This window comes from Fusarium redolens (genome assembly GCF_020744475.1).
Source record: "Fusarium redolens strain MPI-CAGE-AT-0023 chromosome Unknown BKA55scaffold_13, whole genome shotgun sequence".
Classification (NCBI taxonomy): domain Eukaryota; kingdom Fungi; phylum Ascomycota; class Sordariomycetes; order Hypocreales; family Nectriaceae; genus Fusarium; species Fusarium redolens.
In genome coordinates this window covers 1,207,338-1,228,230 of record NW_025763676.1, presented here as the reverse complement: position 1 = coordinate 1,228,230, position 20,893 = coordinate 1,207,338, and the positions used below count along the sequence as shown (strand labels likewise).

The 20,893-nt window shown below is 50.7% G+C and overlaps 6 protein-coding genes across 6 annotated transcripts; 4 read left to right on the top strand and 2 right to left on the bottom strand.

Moving 5' to 3' along the window:
• Positions 1-1,731: 1,731 nt before the first annotated feature.
• Positions 1,732-3,602, top strand: BKA55DRAFT_518085 (major facilitator superfamily domain-containing protein; the record flags this gene model as incomplete). The annotated part of the gene is made up of 4 exons (XM_046188243.1): positions 1,732-1,983; positions 2,043-2,154; positions 2,211-3,242; positions 3,295-3,602. 4 exons carry the CDS (start codon positions 1,732-1,734, stop codon positions 3,600-3,602), a joined length of 1,704 nt encoding a protein of 567 aa, XP_046046602.1.
• Positions 3,603-4,086: 484 nt separating this feature from the next.
• Positions 4,087-5,901, top strand: BKA55DRAFT_112269 (uncharacterized protein). The gene is made up of 2 exons (XM_046184725.1): positions 4,087-5,558; positions 5,616-5,901. Exon 1 carries the CDS (start codon positions 4,399-4,401, stop codon positions 5,524-5,526), a length of 1,128 nt encoding a protein of 375 aa, XP_046046601.1. The 5' UTR covers positions 4,087-4,398; the 3' UTR covers positions 5,527-5,558; positions 5,616-5,901.
• Positions 5,749-8,428, bottom strand: BKA55DRAFT_596442 (acyltransferase-domain-containing protein; the record flags this gene model as incomplete). The annotated part of the gene is made up of 3 exons (XM_046195946.1): positions 5,749-6,219; positions 6,298-8,245; positions 8,277-8,428. The coding sequence occupies 3 exons, from the start codon at positions 8,426-8,428 to the stop codon at positions 5,749-5,751; spliced, it is 2,571 nt and encodes an 856-aa protein (XP_046046600.1).
• A 425-nt stretch (positions 8,429-8,853) lies between these two features.
• Positions 8,854-9,540, top strand: BKA55DRAFT_542378 (Rof/RNase P-like protein; the record flags this gene model as incomplete). The annotated part of the gene is made up of 1 exon (XM_046190480.1): positions 8,854-9,540. The coding sequence occupies one exon, from the start codon at positions 8,854-8,856 to the stop codon at positions 9,538-9,540; it is 687 nt and encodes a 228-aa protein (XP_046046599.1).
• A 1,862-nt stretch (positions 9,541-11,402) lies between these two features.
• On the top strand, positions 11,403-17,128 carry BKA55DRAFT_576476 (uncharacterized protein). The gene is made up of 4 exons (XM_046193485.1): positions 11,403-11,976; positions 12,399-12,804; positions 12,861-16,404; positions 16,467-17,128. Exons 1-4 carry the CDS (start codon positions 11,873-11,875, stop codon positions 16,781-16,783), a joined length of 4,371 nt encoding a protein of 1,456 aa, XP_046046598.1. The 5' UTR covers positions 11,403-11,872; the 3' UTR covers positions 16,784-17,128.
• Positions 17,119-20,728, bottom strand: BKA55DRAFT_576474 (uncharacterized protein). Its single transcript, XM_046193484.1, has one exon. The coding sequence runs from the start codon at positions 20,413-20,415 to the stop codon at positions 17,326-17,328; it is 3,090 nt and encodes a 1,029-aa protein (XP_046046597.1). The 5' UTR covers positions 20,416-20,728; the 3' UTR covers positions 17,119-17,325.
• Positions 20,729-20,893: the final 165 nt, after the last annotated feature.

Sequence of the window (20,893 nt, the reverse complement as noted above, 5' to 3'; positions counted from 1 at the left end):
CCGCCATCATCATCGAATCCAAAGTCTCCGATCAAAGTCTCCGACATGTAAGATGAGATCCTGATCGTTGGAGAGCTTATTTATCAGAAACTACCCCTCTTAGGGTCAATTCCAAGATGATCTCCAATCAACCCCTCTATCGCTTCGTCAGCAGAAAAGCTTGGCCCTCCAATACTAACAGAGCCGCTTGGTTATGGCCTCATATCAGTGCATCGACACTTGCAAACTCCGCCAGCTTTGGTCCGCTATTGTCCGTCATTCGTCCGTGAACATGATTGCGGAATGACAGTTCATCCTTTTCTTACAACAACAAAGAACCGCCGAGGACTTGGCTGCGGATAAGAAACGAGACACGCAAATGATGTGACAGGCGGGTGATCATTCTTGACCTTGTTCTTGGTACGCCTAGGGTCTGCGACCAATTCCTAGAGGATCGTCACCTCTAGCCTCTGGGTCGTTGGGTGTTTAGGCTCTTTGACAGGACTGGTATTGCAAGATTCTCCCAGGAGAATGCTGACAGGTGAGATAAGATGATGCCAACAAACGAGGGCTAAATCCGAGACCCTTGGTGTTTTGCAGTCCCTGATGCAGAATATTTACCCTATGGGTCTTAACTCCGGGGCTACCGAAGGTCGTCAGACTTCATCTTACTGTACGCTCCGCGTATTCCAGCTTGGCTGTGCTTCTTAGCTGGTAGACTTGGGTTGGCGATGTTTCATTACGTTTTATTTGGCTAATTAGGCACTTATGTCTTCGCTTCCCGGTCAAGTGAGTCATCAAATTCACATTATCTGACCTTCACGTGCGTGCAAGATTCTCTATCTCAGTGTTGAGCTGGTGTTGTTTCAACATCAAGATTATGCCAAGCGTTATGCGGGACCGCTGTGAGGTTATCTGACTTCGGGCCAAGTCTCCGTGTAAGCGATTCCATCAGGACGGATAACCCAGATCCTTGACGAGAAATCGACTTACACCGAATTTGATCACAGTAAAGAACCACAACACGTGGCATGGGATGACTCTATCATCACAACTATCCTCTTTTGAGATTGCTTATTTGGAAACAGCATCTTTTATCCGCCTTTTCGGACCAATATTGTCACAGATGGTTTCAAATTCCACCAGCGCCACAAACCTGCAGCTCATTTTCGGCACAAAAACGCTCCATAAGCTAAAACATCGTGCACTACAGAATGAGTATGAGCAAGACTCCGTCATCAGGGCTCATTCAGATGTCCGCAGGTATTGGCGAGCGTTTCATTCTTAGCGTCGGAGTCTTGGCTGATTCAAGCCCAATTGGGCTTACGAGATATCATCATGGAGGGTGTAGGCGCGGACATGTGGTGGAGTCCGCCACTCCGCCGTCTCTTGACTGGTCGCTGCATTGTCTTATGCCCGGCCGTTATGCTGACAGCCCATACTACGTGCTGCGCTGCGATGCGATATCGTTATGCTTGGGGCGGATTTTGTGCAGGGCCATGAGCTTAACTCCTGGGACCAGGAAAAGTCAGACAATTAGTGAGATGAGATTATCTCATTGTTCTCGTAGGTTATAAAGATAGTCGTATCTCGCTGTCATCCAAAATGTGTCAGTCTTCCAGAGCATTGAGATCGGCTTTCGAGCACTTATACAATATCTACCCACTTTCCTCAGGGTTAGAAACCTCGATATAAGCTTAATCCAACACGATCTATAGAGTCAAGGTTATAGATAAACGAAAATAAGACACCATGTCTGCCGAACCAAAAAAGCTCGAGGTCCCTGCGACCACGGATCGCCCCGAGTCTACAACTTCAACACTTCGAGGAGAGGATGTTCAAGAGAAGAAGGAGGAGAAACAGGATGAGGATGTTGAAGCCGGCACCGTCTCAGGTAACAATGACAGTGATGAGCCTGACGAAGATGAATATCCTACCGGCATCAACATGTTCTTCATTGTTCTTGCTCTTGTCATGGCGGTCTTTCTCTTCTCCCTTGACTTGGTAAGTCACGCCTCCGTTCCTAGCCAACGCTCAAAAAGCTAATATGGACGGTACAACAGACTATCGTGGCAACTGCTATTCCCAAGATCACTGATGAGTTCAAGGGTCTGGACAAGGTCGGATGGTATGGTGCTGCTTTCTTCATGACTGTCGGTGCTTTCCAGTCAACTTGTAAGTCACATAGCCTCAGCCCCTTTTTTCCTCGCCTGTCGCTAACATTCCCTAAGGGGGTAAAATCTACAAGTACTTCCCCCTGAAGACATCCTTCATCGTCGCCATCCTCATTTTCGAGCTTGGTTCTGTCATTTGCGGTGCCGCTCCCAATGCCGAAGCCCTCATCACTGGCCGAGCCATCGCAGGCGTTGGCGGTGCTGGTCTGGGTGCTGGCGCTTATACCATCATCGGCTTCTCTGCTCCTCCTAAGAAGCGACCTGCTTTCACTGGTATCATTGGTGCCGCCTATGGTATCGCCAGTGTCATCGGTCCTCTCCTTGGTGGTGCCTTCACTGATCACGTCTCTTGGCGATGGTGTTTCTACATCAACCTCCCTATCGGAGGTGTCTCTGCCGGCATCATCTTCTTGTTCTTCAAGACTCCCCGTGCTGCTGTCCCCGTCAAGGCCCCTCTTCTAGAGAAGTTCCTTCAGATGGACCCCTTGGGAATTGTTCTGATGATGGGCCTCACTATCTCGTACATTCTCGCTGTTCAGTACGGTGGACAAGCTCACGCTTGGGACTCATCCGTTGTTATCGGTCTGCTTGTTGGATGGGTCGCCATCACTGTCGCCTGGGCCATCTCCTGTTATGTCCAGGGTGAACGATCCATGATTCCTGTCCGCATCCTCAGGAACCGCACCGTCTGGGTCATGAGCGCCTTTGCTTTCATATTTGCTGGGTCTTTCTTCCTCGCCATCTACTACATCCCCATCTACTTCCAGTCTGTCCACAACGCTTCTCCTACAAGCAGTGGTGTTCGTAACTTGCCCCTTATTCTCGCAGTCACTTTTGCCACTATCATCAGTGGAGGTCTTGTTACCGCTACTGGCTTCTACCAGCCTCTTCTCATAGGCGGTGCCGCCCTTGCGACTGTTGGTGCTGGTCTGCTATACCTCCTTGACGTTGACACTTCTACTGGAAAGTGGATTGGCTACCAAATCATTGCTGGTGTCGGCTGGGGTGTTGCCTTCCAGATTCCCATGATTGCTGTCCAGGGTACTGTTGATCCCAAGGATCTTGCTTCTGCTACCGGTATTCTTCTATGTAAGTTCCCCTTCCCGCTGTTCATCAAGAACAAGTAGCTAACATTATACAGTCTTCCAGGGTCTCGGCGGCGCCTACATCGTCTCCGCAGGGCAGGCTGCCTTTGTCAACCAGATGCTCCTTAATATTGGCGAGAACGCTCCTCAAATCAGCAAAGGACGATTGATTCTGACTGGAGCTACCGCTCTCCGTGAATCCTTCGATTCTCAAGAACTTCCCATTGTCATTGATGGTTATATGAAGGGCTTACATATCGTCTTTGCCATGGCTATTGCCTTTACTGGCTTCTCATTCTTGATCAGCTTGCTCACTCGCTGGAAGAAGCTTAAGCTTGAGAACCTTACTGGTGGTGCCGCTTAAGATTCTTTTCCCTTTCAAGTTTCATTGATATGATAGAATTGTGGGTATGGATGGGTATAAGCTTGGCAAGACCACTTTACGGATCACGACGGGCAATGAATGCCCTGGTTGAGCCCTGGATTTCAACACATAGAACGGCGTCTAGGTTATGATTGGAGCTAAGACAATCTCCGATTTAGTTCGCCTCAATAATATAGATAATATTTTTCTTACCTTTAATCAGCCATTTCCAAAATCCAGTATTACAATTAACACGATATTAAACTGCCAGTTCCTCATGTTGCGTCTACCATGTTTTTTCCAGACATATCAAGACTGCTTGTCGATGTTTACACAACAATTTCTCAAGAAGCTTCGTTTGGGAAGCCAGGAGAAGCGATGAAACCTCCGATTGACTATCTCAAATGTCCAGTGATACTCATAATTCATCCAGCCATCGCCATTTCCTTTAAGAGTCTTGAGTGTATTAAACTCAAATAAACTTGTGGGACTTGACTTCAATAACTCTATTGATAGCATCATTAACGTAGCTGATGTCGCTTTGCATTTACACTTACACAAATAGTGATGGTACAGGGTAAGCGTCTTTCACATGTCCCCAAAATAAACTCCAAAAAAGATACCCCTGCCATCTCCAACTCCACCAAGAATTCCGTCTCAAACCGTCCTCAAAACTCCGCGGCAGAAACCATCACGAGAGTTGACTGCGCCCACTAACCATGGTATATTTCAGCCTTGACTGAAATATTTTTCTTTCTATGTTTCTTACCTCTTAAATCTTCGAATTGTCAACACAATGCTTCCTCTACGCTTCCTCCGACATCGCTCGCCCTTAGCGACCTCCATCCGTACGGCTTCTTCTTGCTCGACTTCCTCCCGCCTCGAGACACTGACCAAGTCTCCGATCCGTGTTCTCCGTTCCGTCGAAGCCGTCCGTCGTTGGCGTAACCCTCATGTCGTTAATCACCGATCGGTCGGCCTCGTGCCCACTATGGGTGCTCTGCACGAGGGCCATCTGTCGTTGATCCGCGCCGCTGCCAAGGAGAACCATCACGTTGTCGTGAGCATATATGTCAACCCGGCACAGTTCGGAATAAAAGAAGATCTATCATCATATCCCGTAACCTGGGATGAAGACGCAAAGAAGCTGGCCGCGCTGGATAGAGAACTTGCAGATGATGGAGGAAACTTAGGTCGCATCTCTGCTGTGTTTGCGCCAACGACACCAGAGATATACCCCAGCGGCTTTCCAGGCCAGGAAGTTGATAGTAAAGGAAGCTTTGTTACCATTACGCCCGTTGGAGAAGTATTGGAGGGTGCCAGCAGACCAACATTCTTCCGAGGTGTTGCGACAGTGTGCTTAAAGCTATTCAACATTGTCCAGCCCGAGCGTGTGTACTTTGGCCAAAAGGACGTCCAACAAACAGTTGTCATCCGTCGAATGGTTAAGGATTTCATCCTGCCCATGGAGGTTATCGTTGAACCCACACAACGCGAACTCGATGGCCTTGCTTTAAGTTCTCGGAATGTGTATCTTGGACCAAGACGAAGAACTGTCGCTACAGTGCTTCCCCAAGCACTATTTACCGCCGCCGATGTATACAACACTAAGACTTCGCGCAAGAGAGAAGATATTCTTGGCGCTGCACACCATTTTATCAATGCTATGGCAGCCGGCCAATCCACGCTTCCTCCCACAGAACGTGTGCTCTTTGAGGTCGACTACATATCTCTGGCAGATCCAGAAACATTAGTGGAAATCGATGAGGTTGATCCATCGCGCGGAGCTGTCATGAGCGCTGCGATCAAGATGTTGCCAGTGGAGAAGGCTCAAAAAGGCGAGGATCTGGGCTTCAGTGGAGGTCCAGCGGTACGTTTGATAGACAATATCATCCTCAAGCCGCAAGAGCCAAGAAATTCATAGACGCTGGTAGTATGAGAAATGAAACCCAAAAAGTATACCCGAACAGACCTCCACTGTTCAAAAAAAGCGAGCTGATAACATTGGGCTAGATGGGAAGCATGCTATTGTATTGGCTGGATATATATGTATAAATTCTTATCAGTTGCCAAATGTGTTGCTGTACCTCCAAAAGGCGGATCGGGGACGACCCTTCGAAGATATGCTGTACAGGGCTCCCATTGCTTAAAGATGAGCCCGAGCCCTCTCCTCCCTCTTCTTCTTAACCTGCCTTATACTCTTGCCGAAAGCTTCCTTCTCTTCATTGTTTAATCTACTGGGGACTTTGCCTTTTCCGCTGCGCTCACCTTCCACCGTTTCCTCCCAAAGTTTACGGCCGAGCTCGTCGGTAAGTCGGAGCACACGGCTGCTAACTGTGGCACCATCACGACGGTTCTTGCCTTCACGTCGTGACTTGGCAATCTTCTCGGTAAAGTCCCAAAGTTTACCTTCTGCCAGGAGAGCGCCAGTCTTAGGATCGCGAGGTGTTCGCCAGGAGGCGTCGAGCTGCACACGCGGAGGAATTTTGGAGTCCTTTGATTTAACAACGTGGAGAAGTTGGTCTTGTTCGAAGCGTGTATACGAGTTCTTCAGAGTTTCCTTATTGACAGCTTCAAAATATGAGAGATCACCCTGATGATAAAGTGTCTTGCCGAGCTAGATATCTTGTGAGCATAATGAACTGATAGGGAACACGACTGCATAAACTAATGAAACCCGTATATGGAGACTTACCAACTGTGCGCTGTTGTGTGTTTTGCCTTGCTCAATCCAGATCTCCCCATTTTGGCCAAGGGGGGGAGTAAGCCCCATAAGAGATACTGCTGCCAACCAAGTGGCCTCAATGAAAGGCCATATAAGGAAGCAGTAAAAGTCATAGTTCTCTCTTCCGGCCCTTCTCTCCTGGTCCGCAAGGCCAACCATGGTGACGTTGCCCTCTGCGTCGCGGTCAATCCGAATAACGTTGTCCGTCTCCAAGCCTCGCAGAGTCCGATCCAGATTGGTGTCAAGGCCCTCACTAGAAAAGATGAACTCGCCGCGGAACAACGACGAAAGAAAGTATACTTGTTCTTTCAGCTCGTCAAACGGCATGTCTTGCATTTGAGGTCCACCTCCCCTCTTAACTCTCGAGTACATTGCTGCACTAACGAGCGCCTCGTAAATGAAGAGATGGATCGTCATGTTGCGATAAAACGACAACTGGAAGCGGTCAACAGCATAGTATGTAGGCTCAGCAAGACCCTCTACCACGCCAACGAGATCTTTGCCGAGTACCTCAAGACCGCGTTCGATGATTTCGGTAAGAGGTGCATTGCCAAAATGGGCCACGCGCCCACCTTTTGCGCGTACACGTTCTGTGAGCCATGTAACTCGCCGTTTTAATTCTTCCTTGCCAACTCCGCGACCACGGAGTGTCAGAAGAACAGTCCCTATCAGCGCTGTAGGCATCACGACAGACACTTCGTTGATGTCGCTCAGAACCTGATAGCCCATCGTGCGTAAAAGTTTCTCTCGTACTGCTCGGACTTCTGGACGTTGATGGTCAGTATCGAGACCGCGCGGTACGCTGGGTAGTTTTGATAACTGGTCATCCAAGAATTTTCGTAAGCTCCAAGGCTCATGAAACCTGACATCTACGCGACCCAAGCGTAAAGATAGGACGGATGATCCACCGCTCAGAAAGTCAGCAAGGTTCTCCTTCTTTTTGGGCATTCCAAGTAGCTCGGTGACATAACCCTCCGTCTCAATAACTTTATCGTATTGCGTGCTGACAGGGCATATGATAGCATCCTTAACACGCCCCGATAAAATACTATCGAGTACAAAACTAAGAATTCCAAACTTTGGAGGTAGCAGCTTCCCTGTACGGGAGCGTCCACCCTCAATAAAGCACTCAAAATTATAGCCTTCTTGGAGAAGTGTGTCGATATATGATTGGACTAACGTGGTGTAGAGGACATCATCACCAAACGCCCTTCGAATCCACATGGCTCCCGCATGCTGAAGGAATTCGCCCAACACTGGGATGTTCAAGTTATCTCCTGCGACCACGACAGGTAATGTCAGGCCTAAGCGGTAGCAGATGAGCTGCAGCGAGACGTAATCGACGTGCGACCGATGGCTTGGTAAGAAGATGATGCTCTGTTTCTTCTTGGCTGCGACCTCCGCCACCTTCCGCAGGCGCAAAACCTCCTCGCTGGAAACATGGATACCTTGATGATATGCGCGCGTTAATAGCTGGGTGGTCAGATAGTAGGCCCCACGGATAAACGCTTTGCTTTCCATCTTGCATATCATATCGTCAGTCCACTTCTCCGCCAATTCTTGAAGACCTGACTCAATCTCAGTAAGTCGATGGGCACGTTTGGCGCCATAGTCTTTGCTGTCCCTCGGCAGCATACCCTCGCGTTCTTCGACAGCCACACGGTGCTCAGCAAGCCGGCTGATTCTTTGCTGAAGAAGAGGAGCTGAGAGAACCATGTTCTTCATATTTTCCGAGAACCCGGAGTAGAAGACCGGCTGGCCAATGACACGATCGTAAGCTCGCCATCCTTGACCAGATACATATAATGACACTTCGCGAAGGAATCTGGAAGTAAGCTTTGTCAGTTTGTGTCGACATGTTTGAGGAGGGTCAATCTGTGCGAGAATCGGCCAGGTGACGATGAGAAAGGGCACGTTACTGGAAAGGTTCAGAGCGGAATGAAGCAAACTTGTCCATCAAAGCCTCCTCCTTTCCCTCGGGAATATTCTTGGATGGCGACTCAACAAAGCCACTGGGCTGAAGAGTGACTTCATCACCCAAGATCTGAAGGTCTGGCGCCGAATTGGTCGACGAATCGACCGGGTCTTCGTTATGCGACATGGCTGATGCTTGCTTGGGGAAGGCTAAGCTTCTTGAGTAGAGCGCGAGTAATTGACAATCAACCGTTCTTTCTCATCGCAAAGAAGTGACAGAGTCACGTCACTGTCCGAGGCAGCTTCGGCTATTATGATACAGATTCCAAGAGCATTGATTGCACTGCAGCTCGTTACTATGACAAGTAAGGTATCCTTGATGGAAGATCCAAGTTGCGACAGGACGGGATTGGCCAGGTGGGGCAGGCGTCATTTGACTCTGCCGAGCGGCATGTGAAGGAAGGGGAAGGAGCTTGGACCGTTCATTTCCCCAGAAAATTGCCTGTACGAAGCTCGGAATCGCGGTATATTTCCGCCCAACACTTTTTTCTAGGTTGCTAATTTTCGACGCAACATGCACAACAAGTGAGCTATTGGCATCATCCATCAACCATGGCCAGCGCATCACAACAGGCTACGCAGAATCTGCTGGCCAGAGCGCATTCTCCCGACAGTGTGAATCGTATATACTCGGAAAAGATCCAGCATCGCTCGCTCATCCTGCGACCAACCTCTCCTCCACCTTCCACAATCAACGCACGCGCCGCACGTCGAAAGGCCCGCCAAGATAAAAAGGGAAAGCAAAAGCAGAGACCCAAGCCACTCTCTTCTCGAGAGAAGCGAAGCTTGGGCCTTCATGACATACCTAAGGATGGTCAAAAATACCACATTTATGAGCCTCTGAGCCAACTGTGGCTTGGATATGCTCGAGAGCTACTTGGAAACGATCTTTCGACTGGAGGGCCTAGTGCAGCAGCGAAACTAGCCAGCGCTGAGTTTCATGGTGCTCCTATTCAAGTTGTTCGAAGCCATTGTCCGAGTCGAGTCGGCATTCAAGGTGTTGTCGTCCGCGATCGCAAGTTTGTCTTCGAGATTATAACCAAGAAAAGAGGAGTGAAAGTTGTCCCTAAGGAAGGCACTATTTTTCGAGTCGAAATAACGATTGATGGTGGAGCTTCCAATAGCGAGAGCGGCTCAAACAAAAAGTTTGCTTGCGAGGTTCTCGGAGATCAAATGATGTTGAGGGCAGCAGATCGCGCCAACAAGAAGTTCAAAGCACACTTTCTGTCAAATATTTGAGCGCCTTCCAAGATGAGATCGGGATCTTAGGGTACCAACAAGGCCATGCGGGGCGTTGTGGATGACATCGTTGCTTCTTTTGCTCATATCGAATCACCAAATCAATTGGGCGGTGTTAAAGTATCCTTAATTGGGTACTGACGCATCCAGGTGGGAGCAATGTTATGACCTACTCTGACTATGCGAATTACTATGTGCCCATCCTACACACAGAGTTCTGCCAAATGCATGTGTCTCGCTTTGCAGGCGTCATGATTTCACCTTCATGAGGGGAGTCAGAGTGTCATGGTTCAAGATACACAGTGTTGATATCAACTGCATTGTGATATTTACGCCTCGATATCTCAAGTCTTTATTGGGGCTTCTGACAAACCAGAACACCTATGCTGGAACTTACAGATACGTGTTTGCTTGCATTGTCAATGCCAGCGTTAACGCAGTTGTACAACGATCGTTGAGATGCTCCAACACCATGAAGAGCACGCTCGAGTAGTATTTGGTTGCCAACGCTCATCAATACTTCTCATCAGAGGGTGAGTGCATGCCAGAAGTACAGGGAGAAAAGTTTAGTCCGCATAAGCTAACATGAAAAGTATTGAATGGACTTAACGGTACCGCAAAACGCGACTTGCCTGCTAGTATAATATAGCCATGATGTGGAATCCTCGCCTCATTATGGAAATAGTCTTTGAATACCAGGTCAGACGAGGCAGACTCAGAGAGTTCAACCTGTCGCCACGCCTCGAGGGGGGAGCGAAGGAATGATTTCACACCTGACGCTGTATATAGGTAAATGTCAGTACAAACTATTACGATTAAAAAATGCGTTGTATTATACAATGACCGGGACCTCCGAATTGTCTGACAGCTTCAATTGGCCTACATACAGTGATCGTTTTACAAGTTGGTGTTTTGAATATGAAGAACAAGTTTTCTACTACTCTTGATATCGTATTCTTCTCTTTAGCACGCCAGTTCTTTTTACTTCTCATCAATACTACACAAGTTGTGATAGGGTTTCGGTTTGCTTCTCGCAATTGTTAGCCATGAAGCCTCCATCGGTTCAACATAATAGGACTCCAATATCAAAAACACTACGAATCATTACAACTATGCTGATGCATGGTTCAGCCCCAAGGCGTATATTATCATGTGTTGTTGAGCATTGTGTCTTGTGGTGTGCATACTTGGCCAAGGCTGTAGCCCATTCGGGTTTCGAGTTCTGATTCGTGGGGTTGCAGAACGCGTCGCGCTTTTAACGTGTTGACGTGTGATGTGCCGGATTTAAGAATATTATACAGTCCCTTGCTGTGTGACTACACGTGACCCTTTGTGGTTGAGATACCTTACGGTACCTTTTTCAAAAGGCGAAGTGCTATTTCTTTGCCACATTGAGTAGTCCCATGTTCTAATCGGTACCGAGGTAGATATTGATCGATGCATCGAATAGAATCCCCTGACCCATGTGGTTGGTAGCCAATAGTCTGGTATCTAGCTCGACCTGTTTCCCAAAAAGCCCTGATGACAAAATACCAAAACTCGAAGTGGACAGACTTCAATGGCTTCTGCAGCTTGTCCCCATTTTCGTTTAGGATCCAGCCCTGAAATTCAATCTGCTGGTCTACTATGTATATGCCGGTAAATTCTCGGCCGTAGTCCTGTGTAGCTGCCACTCTGAATTCTTAGAGCGGGCTGTAACAACTAACCCCACTAATCACAAGCTGCCAGTTAGGTGGCTAGATGACCTGGACAGTGTTATTTGATGAACCCACCAGTAAGCTGGAACCTGAGAGATAGTGTATGGCCACTTGTAAACTTTGGTACCTCGCTATCTGATAAATGGTTCCTCAAAACCCTTCCACTCGATTTTTTTCGTTGCCCCGTTTAAAGGTCACTCAAACCACAGCATTTACATCACCACCGCAACATCACACGAAACCCTCTTCTTGTCGGATCCTCAAAAAAAAAGAATCATCATTCTACCAAACCTTTACGTCGCGCTCCCCCGCCGATCACAACAATTAACACTATCGTTTACGATATCGCATACCGCATCGCCCTCCGCCTTTGTCTCTTGACCATCGCTTCAAGCAGCGTTTTGTGCTCCCGTATTCTTACCTTCAACTAAAGCTTTTTGCATTACTGTTGCGCGTTCGCTTCAGCAATTTCGCCCACAAGCCTTTTCAGCCACAGTACAGCTTCAGGTCACCATCCCTCAGCTGTCACTTGTATCATCCATACCGAATCGATCTGCCATCGACATTCGCGCTCTCGACCTCGAACGACAACGACGTTCCACATTCACTACCGTCCGTTCGAACTGTTAATCAATATGCCGACCAATCTTCCCTCGAGCTTTGCCTCGGCTGCCGCTGGCCAAGGCGCCAATTCCAGGGGAGGAAGAACTGATGGAAGAGGAGCTACTTCTGGAGACTGGTGAGTACTTACCTTACTTACCACTGAACTGCTTTGTCACCCAGTGCGTTTCAGCAAAGACAATGATTTTTTTCGAAACTCTGTCTTGGCCTTGGGTAGCTGGACCTGGTATCATGGTGGATATTGTGCTGCATACCGTGTCCCCCAGTTGCCCCGCGTGTAGCCCGTGGTTATGGTTTACAGTACCCTGTATGCGGCACAGCGCTTGGCTTGTTTGTCGCGATGGGCGCTTGAGGATGTCAGGGCGCCTTCTGTCCTGGTTTCAAGAACATGGACTATGCTTGTCTTGGTTTTAGTGAACCATATGCTACTGTGAACATCTGGAAATCGCCTGTTGCAGTTGCACGACCCGCCTCAACTTGTCATGCATTCTCCACAAGCTACAGATTGGCTTTCATGAACTGTCACTAATTATGTCTCAGGGCAAGGAGAGATGGTCGTTCTACCAATGGAACTCTCACCTTCCGACGATCATCTACAACTCCTTTGGGCCAGCCCTCTTCGCAGCCGCCGCCCTCGACGGATCACGCAGTTCAGCATCCCACTGCCGAAAGCCCTGTGTCTGCGTCCCCATCGACATATGAGCTGCCACCAGCGCGGTACACCAAGGAGGACCTGTTAGAGATGTACCGTCCACAAAGGTTAGCCGACGATCCAACTCGTCTATTTGCCGCGGGGTGGAATCCTGGCCAAATCAATGGACATGCTCCTAGAGGCTGGGGTAAAAGCAACGACAACCATATTCCACAGGAACCTGGCGCGTGCTGGGATGATTCTGGAGATTCAACCCCAATGGGACTGCAGGATATGTCGTTGGAGGAGAAGGAGGTGCGCCGGCCCCCGCACTATCGCTGGTGTTCAGAGTTTGTGCTAACCACTAGTAGGCTTTCAATGAGATAAACTCGCCGCTTAAACCTCCGACCCTAAACAAAGACGCCCACCAAGGTGGCGCAAATGGACGTAAAGCATCCTTATCCCAAGGCACTTCCAATACTTTCGGCGTCAGTTCACCTTCGTCAGCTACACGACCCGGGACTCGACGACGTGAGACTATCGAATCTAATCCTTTTGGTGGAAGTGCTTTAGCATCTCCCACTGCTAATCGCTTCTCTCGTGACGATCCGTCTTACTGGTTTCAACGCAGCAAAACCGATCTCAAAGAAGCCGAAGCCGACGAGTCCGATAGTGAGGCTGTTCTCCGTGACGCTCCTGGAAAACTCCCTCCCTTTGGAAACCTGATGCGTTCCAATACAGGCGGTATCGGGGGTACCAATCCCATATGGCCACCCTCCAACCAGACGACACCTGGTGTAGGAGCCTTTGGTAATTTCGCACTGCCGACTTCGCCCGCCGTTGGTGACAAGCGTGTTGGGGGTGCTGCTAGTGGGAGCAGGTTGGCTCATCTCATCCCCAAGGACAGCTCGGATAACCTCAGTGGCAAGGCAACTGAGGGTCAGAACCCTCTTAACCAGCAGTCTTGGCGGTCTCGTCCTCGAACCGACACCGATCCATTTGGTGATGATACCCTATCAGGAAGCGCGGTTCTGGGTGGAGCTCAGGATACTGACGCTGGCGGGATGTCTCAGCAAGCAAATCGAGCAGGGACCCTAGGTACTCCAGTTAAGGGATCCGCTGGCGACTTTGGCATGGCAGGCCTGAACTTCAGATCCCATGGGGATGAAGGCCCTGTCAGCCCCTCCGAGACTAATCCCTATCGCAGTCCTCCTGCTGAGCGGCAAGGCCACGATGAGAACGATGCCAATGACGACAAGTCCCACGGCGCAAACCTTCACGATGCCCCCGCGAATTTCGGCTCGATCGGTCGCGGCTTTGGTGGCTATGATGGAGGTGATCGTAGTCAGACCTCGAGCGTTGGCGCCAAGGCTTACCCATCTTTGAACACTTTATCGGGCTGGCCTGCTTCCGGTAATCCTGCAATTGGCACTCCGGATCGTGAGCGACCTAACTTGGGCTCTGCATTTGGTGCTTCTCTTTTTAGTCCTATGGGTGACCTCCAGTCGCCTGGGCTGTCCAACCTAAACAATGTCTTTGGCCCTGCCAGCGCTGGTGGTCTTGGGACAGGAAGCATAGGCCGCGGCAGCAAGATGGGCTCTCTTTTCCCGCCCGCAATGCAGGCACAGATGCAGAGTCATGAGCATGATAGTCTCTCCGATTCCCTGCCCGACCTACGTCAGAGCAACCCTCTCGGTGCTATCGGCCGATCAAACTTTGGCGTACCGCTTCGCGAGGGCGACAGTCCCATGCGAGCTAATCGCGGTGTGTTTGGAGCACTTTTCCCGGGTCCTGAGGCTTCCCAAGCACAAGGTGTCTTTAGCACTGGGGAACCTAGTCATCCTACCACCACCGCAACTGTTCCTCAATCCCTTACCCCCGTTGGCGGTGGTCTGCCATTTGGTGGTGGACAAGGCAGCACTGAGCCTCCTACCACTCAGGCCCAACGCACAATGGTCATGCCTGACCGCATGAGATGGGTATATCTGGATCCTTCCGGACAGGTTCAGGGGCCCTTCACAGGACTCGAGATGAATGATTGGTACAAGGCAAACTTCTTCACCCCCGACCTCCGTGTAAAGAAAGTCGAGGATCAGGAATTTGAACCTTTAGGTCAGCTTATCCGACGTATCGGGAACTCCAGAGAGCCGTTCCTGGTTCCTCAGATTGGTATTCCTCATGGACCCCCAACCCAAGCCGGACCTTTCTCTCCCCAGGGAAACAGTGGAGTGGTCCCTCCTTTGAGCGGTGTGTTCCCTAGCTTTGGGCGCACTCTCACGGCTGAGGAACAGAACAACTTGGAAAGACGTAAGCAAGAAGAACAATATCTCATGGTACAGCAGCGCGAGTTTGTCATGCGTGCTCAAGCTATGTCTAAGTTCCCTCTGCCGGGCCCAATGCTCCAGCACCACTCCAGTGCGCACAGCTTGCAGAGCCAGCCAAGCTTTGGTAGCATTTCGTCCCCAAACCCCATTGGAATGCCTCACCAGCAGCCCATCGGTGCTATGCCCCCTTCGGGAGCTTTTTTTGATGGAGCTGGACCAGTTGGCAGTCAAGCAGCCATGCCATCGGGTTCGGGAAACGGAGACCCCTTCAGAGATGATGACCTAAACAACCTCACAAGTAGCGAACGTCAGGTACTTGCTGGCCTGCAAGGCTCTGGTGCTCCACTGCCTATTGGCGCCCCTGCCGCTGATGCGGCACGCGCTAGTCTTCCTGACACCGATAACCTGGAGCAAGATCCGGAGGGGTTCAAGGAGCGCCTTCAAGAGTTCGAAGCCTACCGAGCCCAGTTCGAAGCTGAAAAGGTCGCCAAGGATATCGAGGGCAACGACGAGGAACCGATTGAGGAGTCATCCCCTGCGTCTGAGGTAGCCACTGAAGAAACTCAACGGCCCACAGAGGCCCCGGCTCTAACTGGTAAGGCTGCTCGAGCTGCCAGGAAGAAGGCTGCCGAGGATGCCTTGTCTCTGACTCAACAGGTCCAGAAGACTCAGGCTGCTGCTGCTGCCGCCGCCGCTCAGCCAGTAGAGCCCGATATGCCCATGCCTTTCCCTCCCCCTGCGTCCACTGGCACTCCTCTCCCCGCTCCGACAGCTCAGCGTGCTCGTTCAAACCTACCTGAGCAGTATAACCGTTCTCAGACTGGAACTCCTGATAGCGTTTCAATCAATGCTCAGCCACCACCCCTGGCTCCTTGGGCCAAAGACCACGGCGTCGAAGGACACAAGGGGCCCAGTCTGAAGGAGATTCAAGAAGCTGAGGCACGAAAGGCTGCAAAGGCTGAGGAGGCTGCTGCTGCCCAGAGGAAAGCTATTCTTGAGCAAGAGGCTGCGGCACTCAGAGAGAAAACTGCTGCTGTTGCCAATGCTGGCCTGCCTGCTACTAGTACTTGGGGTCACGGCTCGCCTGCTCCTTCTGCTAGCCCTTGGTCCAAGCCCGGACCCTCCAAAACCACATCTACGTCTACTCCCTCAGTTTCAGCCTCAAGCAAGAAGACCCTCGCTGAGATCCAACGTGAGGAGGAGCTTCGCAAGCAGAAGGCAAGCCAGGCGAGCTCACAAGCCGGAACTCCGACTAGCGTATCAAAGAGTTATGCCAACCTCGCTGGAAAACCCGGCCAGTCTACACTCACCAATGCTGCATCTGCGGCGGCGGCTGCGGCCGCGCCACCCCCTGGAAGTGGCTGGGCGACCGTTGGTGCTGGTGGCAAGATCAAGGCTCCCGTTGGCCCACCGTCTCAAGGTCGATCTGTCAGCGGAACAACCATCAAGCCTATGACCTCACCTGTGAGGTCTGTCTCTAAGCCAGCTGCTCCAACTAACGGCAAGGCCGAGGGCGGCAACACTGCTATGGAGGAGTTCAATAAGTGGGTGAACCGGGAGCTTTCCCGGGGCATCACTGGTGCTATTGATAGTAAGTCCCTTTGACAACTACAGAATGATTGTTATTTGAAGTGAACTAACCAAATCCTCTAGTTCCCACCTTTCAGGCTGCCCTCGATGTCTTGCCCCTCGACACTGGTTTGATTGCTGACGCCGTTTACTCCAACTCAACCACCATGGATGGCCGTCATTTTGCCGAGGAGTTTGTTCGCCGCAAGAAGCTCGCTGAGCGTGGAGTTGTTGAAAAGCAGCCTGACAACAAGGGGGGCAATGGAGGCGGTTGGAGCGAAGTTGCCAAAAAGGGAAGCTCTAGCAGTGCTGCTGCAGTTGCTACTAGTCCTCGCGATGATGCCAGCATGCAGGCCGCGGGATTCAAGGTCGTGCCAGGCCGAAAGAAGGGCAAGAAATAGAGGACAGAATCTGTGTGCATTGAGTCTTGTCAGAGATTTCATTGATTACTGTCACTGAAGCTGGCGATACTTTCTATGGTTGAAGCCGGCTATTCTATCTGTCATCTCTATAGCATGTTCTGCAAACCAGGCCGAACTGTACCGCGCAACTTTGAGTTGAAAGGGCCACGAGATAACGTATGACGAAAAGAATCTGTTAATGGCATGGATGTTGGAGCTGGGCTGGAGAAATATCTTGTTGCTTAAGTTCTTCGACTTTCATTCGACTACAAGTTATTGATTAGTGTGTAGGAGATTAGCTCAAGCCTCATGAAGCGTTGTTGATGATTGCAAACCTCCCATACATGTCACCTTGTGAATATTTCCAGTGATTGCGAGTCTTTTGTTGTGTTCAATTAACAAATCGTTCGGGAAAGTTAAGACCCGAAGTACCAGTTTGAACATTCCATTTCCGGCCTTTTCTATCAGAAGCTCATTCTACTCTTTTCTATCATGCTCGATACATGACCTAGCCAGGTCTTTTTCATGCCCAAATTGTATCCTCAGGAGGAGATTCTTAATCCTTTCATCAAAGTCTCCAAGGTCTTCCAACCCTCACTTCCCTCCCACCTCTCCTTTCCTCGGCCCATTACACTCCTTACAGCGCTTCTTGCCTTGCCCTTCCACTTACTGCCAATGGACTCAACTGAAGGACCCCAGTTCTCAAACACAGACACCAGCTCGTCAGTTCTCTGCACAACTATAGTCCATGCACCCTCGTCAACAGTCCAATCTCGCGCCTCGTCGGCTGTCGTGGCTGCTGCGCCGGGCAGAAGGCCACTACCTGAGGATCCTACGGCTGCACGCCAAGCTCGCTCTGCTGCATCAATAGCGCCTGCGTAGTCCCTTCTCCAGGCGCGTAGGCGTGAGACCAGAGTCCAGAGTTCAGAACGCTGTGTGATGAGGGGGACGACTTCCTCTTCAAAGAGACGCATCACCAATCGCTCTGGTGTGCCACGGGGAGGTTCATAGACGCCTGAACTTGAAGGCTTTTCCACGGAGAGTACGGCGTCTTGAAGCAATGCCCCGAGAACATCCGCGTCGAGAGCATCTTCCGACTTGCGGACCTTGATGATGTGTTTGAGAGCGAGGATCATGTCGGGAATAGCGGGTGGCTGCACACGCGAAGCCAGTGTGAGTACGTTATCCCAGATTCGCCAGTTATCGTGGGCGATGGAAGCACCTCTCTTGTAGGCCGCCAGGGACTGGGCCAGAAGCGTAGCTGGGTCGCGATCTGAAGGCTTAAACGCAGCGGCAAGAGCAACGTCGTCCTCCTCGTCCTCTGCAGGGACAGGCGCAGGGGCTTCTGATACGGGAGTAGGGTTGTTCTTGGCGTCGGCAATAACCTCACAGTAAAGACTCCAGAGAGCACTTCCCAGGTTACTCCAGGTTCGTGCATCTTCACCTCCGGCTGTGTCGCTTGCAGATCCAATAGAACGATTGAATGCCTCAGCGGCATCGCCAAACTGCGCAAGTCGCAAGCTGATATCTCCAAGACGGCTCCACATCTCAGGACTCAAACGGTTGACAGCTGTCGCCTTCTTGTAGGCCTCACGGGCCTTCTCCCATTCCTTGTTCTGTAGGTAGTACTCACCGAGAGACTTTTGAGCTCTGGCGTATCGGTGCTTGGAGATTTCCCACGCTCGCTCATAATAAGATGGTTCATTTTCGATGTCACCCAGAATACAGAACAGTCGGGGAGCATTGGGTGGTGGAGGATCGCGCTCAGGTCCAGAGAAGTCTGCGGCCTTGAGAAGTGTAACGTCTTCACCGATATCCTCATCATCGGGATCTGAAGGTGATGCTGTGTCCCCAGTGCGGTGGAACAGTCTCCATCGAAGGATTCCCTTGGCCTTCTCCTCGCCACCACTGCCACGGCCATCTTCGTCCTCTGACGCAGCGGCGCTGGCAAGGCAGAGTGCAACTTCAGCCCACAATCGAAGGCGCTTGAAAATCTCGAGGGCAGAAGCCAAAGAGCCGATACCAGCCCAAGCGTAGGCCAACTCTGACTCGAGATGCCATCGAGGAGGTGAGCAAATAGCGTGAATGTACTCAAGACGTACGTGAGCTGGTGCAGACTCAGAGGCCTTGGGCGCAGGCAAGAAAGATGTTGGCTTGGGCTGAACAGGCACAGAAACTTCACTCGGGGTAGTGATCTGGATAGCTGGAGCGTCTGTCTCCGAGTTTTGCTCCTTTGCCTCGGCTTTTTGTTGGGCTTCCGCTGTGGTATCAGTGAGTACTTGGTCTGCCACAGCCTGAAGCTGAAGAACACCTCGCTCAACCGTTCGGCTGCGGTGGACCTCAATTCTGGATCGGACCAGCAATGCCTGAGTGTAAATCTGCCAGTTCGTAGACTTGTCTCCGATGACTCTTACTGCGTATGGCAGCACCTCTGCTGAAGTCAGGGTATCAATGGGTGAGAAAGCATCCTTCAGCGTAGCCTCAGTAAGGAGAATGATCTGGTCAAGAGGCGAGAGTTGAGGCTGGTCGTCAGGTGAAAGATCAGCCAGGGCAGCGGGAAGGGAGGCCTTCTTATCGTTTCCGTTCGTTTCCTTGGTAAACTGGATTTCCTCATGTAGAGTGTCATCATTGAGCTGAAGAGCATCTGGCTTGACTTCCTCTTCAGCGTCGTCCACTCGCTGTTCCGAACCGCTCTTGGCCAAAACGACAAGCTGGCTGATGCTATTTTCTTGGAATTTGGTTCTCTTTCCAAGGGCACCTGAGAGTGCATACTCTAGGCCGCTTGTTTGGGAGGCCTCCTTGATAGCTTCCTTGGCCTTGTCGTCGCGGCCGAGTAAAATGTAGTTGTTGGCTGCTTCAACAAGGAACTGCACTTTCTCCTCGCGACTCCAACCATCATCACCTGATGCCCATACCTCCTCTCCAAGGATCTTGGACCTCACATTATCGATTCCGTCCAGAATCTGGGATGCCAACGTTGGCACGTCGCTCCACTGGGAGCTTCGAGCAAAGTTGGATCCATGTCCAAGGGTAGGCTGGGTCAGGAGCTTGTAATGCCAGACATTAACTCGAAGCTGTGTCCAAGCAAGACTGCTCTTGATTGGCTTTTCCTCAGAAAGTATTTCCACTACATCATTGTCGGCTTGACCTAGCTCCTGTGTGATGATGTATTTCGCTAGGGCGAAGAGTTCCAGGTGAGGGATGTAGGCATATGGTGAGACGCCGTCAACTTCAAGATAGCCAAGACAAGCCTTATGAAGGTGAGCGTGAGTCTTGTTTGCATCATCTGACTGCCCACTAGCCCATGCCTTGGTGAAGAGTGTACTGAGGGCCGCTGACTCCGGAAGAACAGGACCTGTGACGTTGACTTGAAGGAAGGCGTTCAAGGTAGCAAGGCCAATGGCCAGAACTCGGGGAATATCTGTGGCAGATTGAGTCTTGGTATCAGATCCGGATGTCAACCGAGTAATGAAAGCTTGTATCAGAGCCCCGGCCACCGGAGCTGGCTCCGATACGGAGCCGGAGGTAGAGTTCGGAGCGGGTTGTGACTCGCTACCGGGGTCCTTTGAGAGAATGATAGAGGCATAGCGCCCGTTGCGCAAAGCGCTACCGCATTCGCTCAGACTGCCCATAGCTATATTTATCTGTAGCTAACCTCAAGACAATGTTATTTTGCCTTTGTTGACCAAGAAACGGTGCCAGTTGGGCGTCAACGTTATGGCGTTGAGAAAGCAGGGTTAGGTCTTGGCCCCAGCCTCGCACTGCACTGAAGATACTCTCTGCTCTTCTGATATTTGAGACGGGCGAGAAGAAAAATGCGGCAGTTCTGTGAGTGTAACTGGACCGCAGAAGGTATTTTAGACTTGTTCCTCCGTTGGTATAATTTTTGTTGATAGAGTTGTGCCTGGTGTTTACTAATACAGCCAGTCGTAGGCTTCTATTGACTTCGCCGTTTAGTTTTTTTTTTTTTCCTCACTTCTCCGCACCGCTCGCTGCCCCTCATCGGCCGGCCACCGAAAAGGACGGAGTTTGCCCCCACCAAAAAGTCTCCGTTCCGGCCGAAGTATCAACGGTCCCAAAATGAAATGATCATCTACAGCAATGCATCTT

Excerpts from the sequence above, each read along its gene's own strand:
- BKA55DRAFT_112269 (XM_046184725.1), top strand. The coding sequence starts at position 4,399 with ATGCTTCCTCTACGCTTCCTCCGACATCGCTCGCCCTTAGCGACCTCC.
- BKA55DRAFT_576476 (XM_046193485.1), top strand. The coding sequence starts at position 11,873 with ATGCCGACCAATCTTCCCTCGAGCTTTGCCTCGGCTGCCGCTGGCCAA. Across the intron at positions 12,805-12,860 it reads TGTCGTTGGAGGAGAAGGAG|GCTTTCAATGAGATAAACTC; the intron begins GTGCGCCGGCCC and ends AACCACTAGTAG. Across the intron at positions 16,405-16,466 it reads CATCACTGGTGCTATTGATA|TTCCCACCTTTCAGGCTGCC; the intron begins GTAAGTCCCTTT and ends CAAATCCTCTAG.
- BKA55DRAFT_576474 (XM_046193484.1), bottom strand. The coding sequence starts at position 20,415 with ATGGGCAGTCTGAGCGAATGCGGTAGCGCTTTGCGCAACGGGCGCTAT.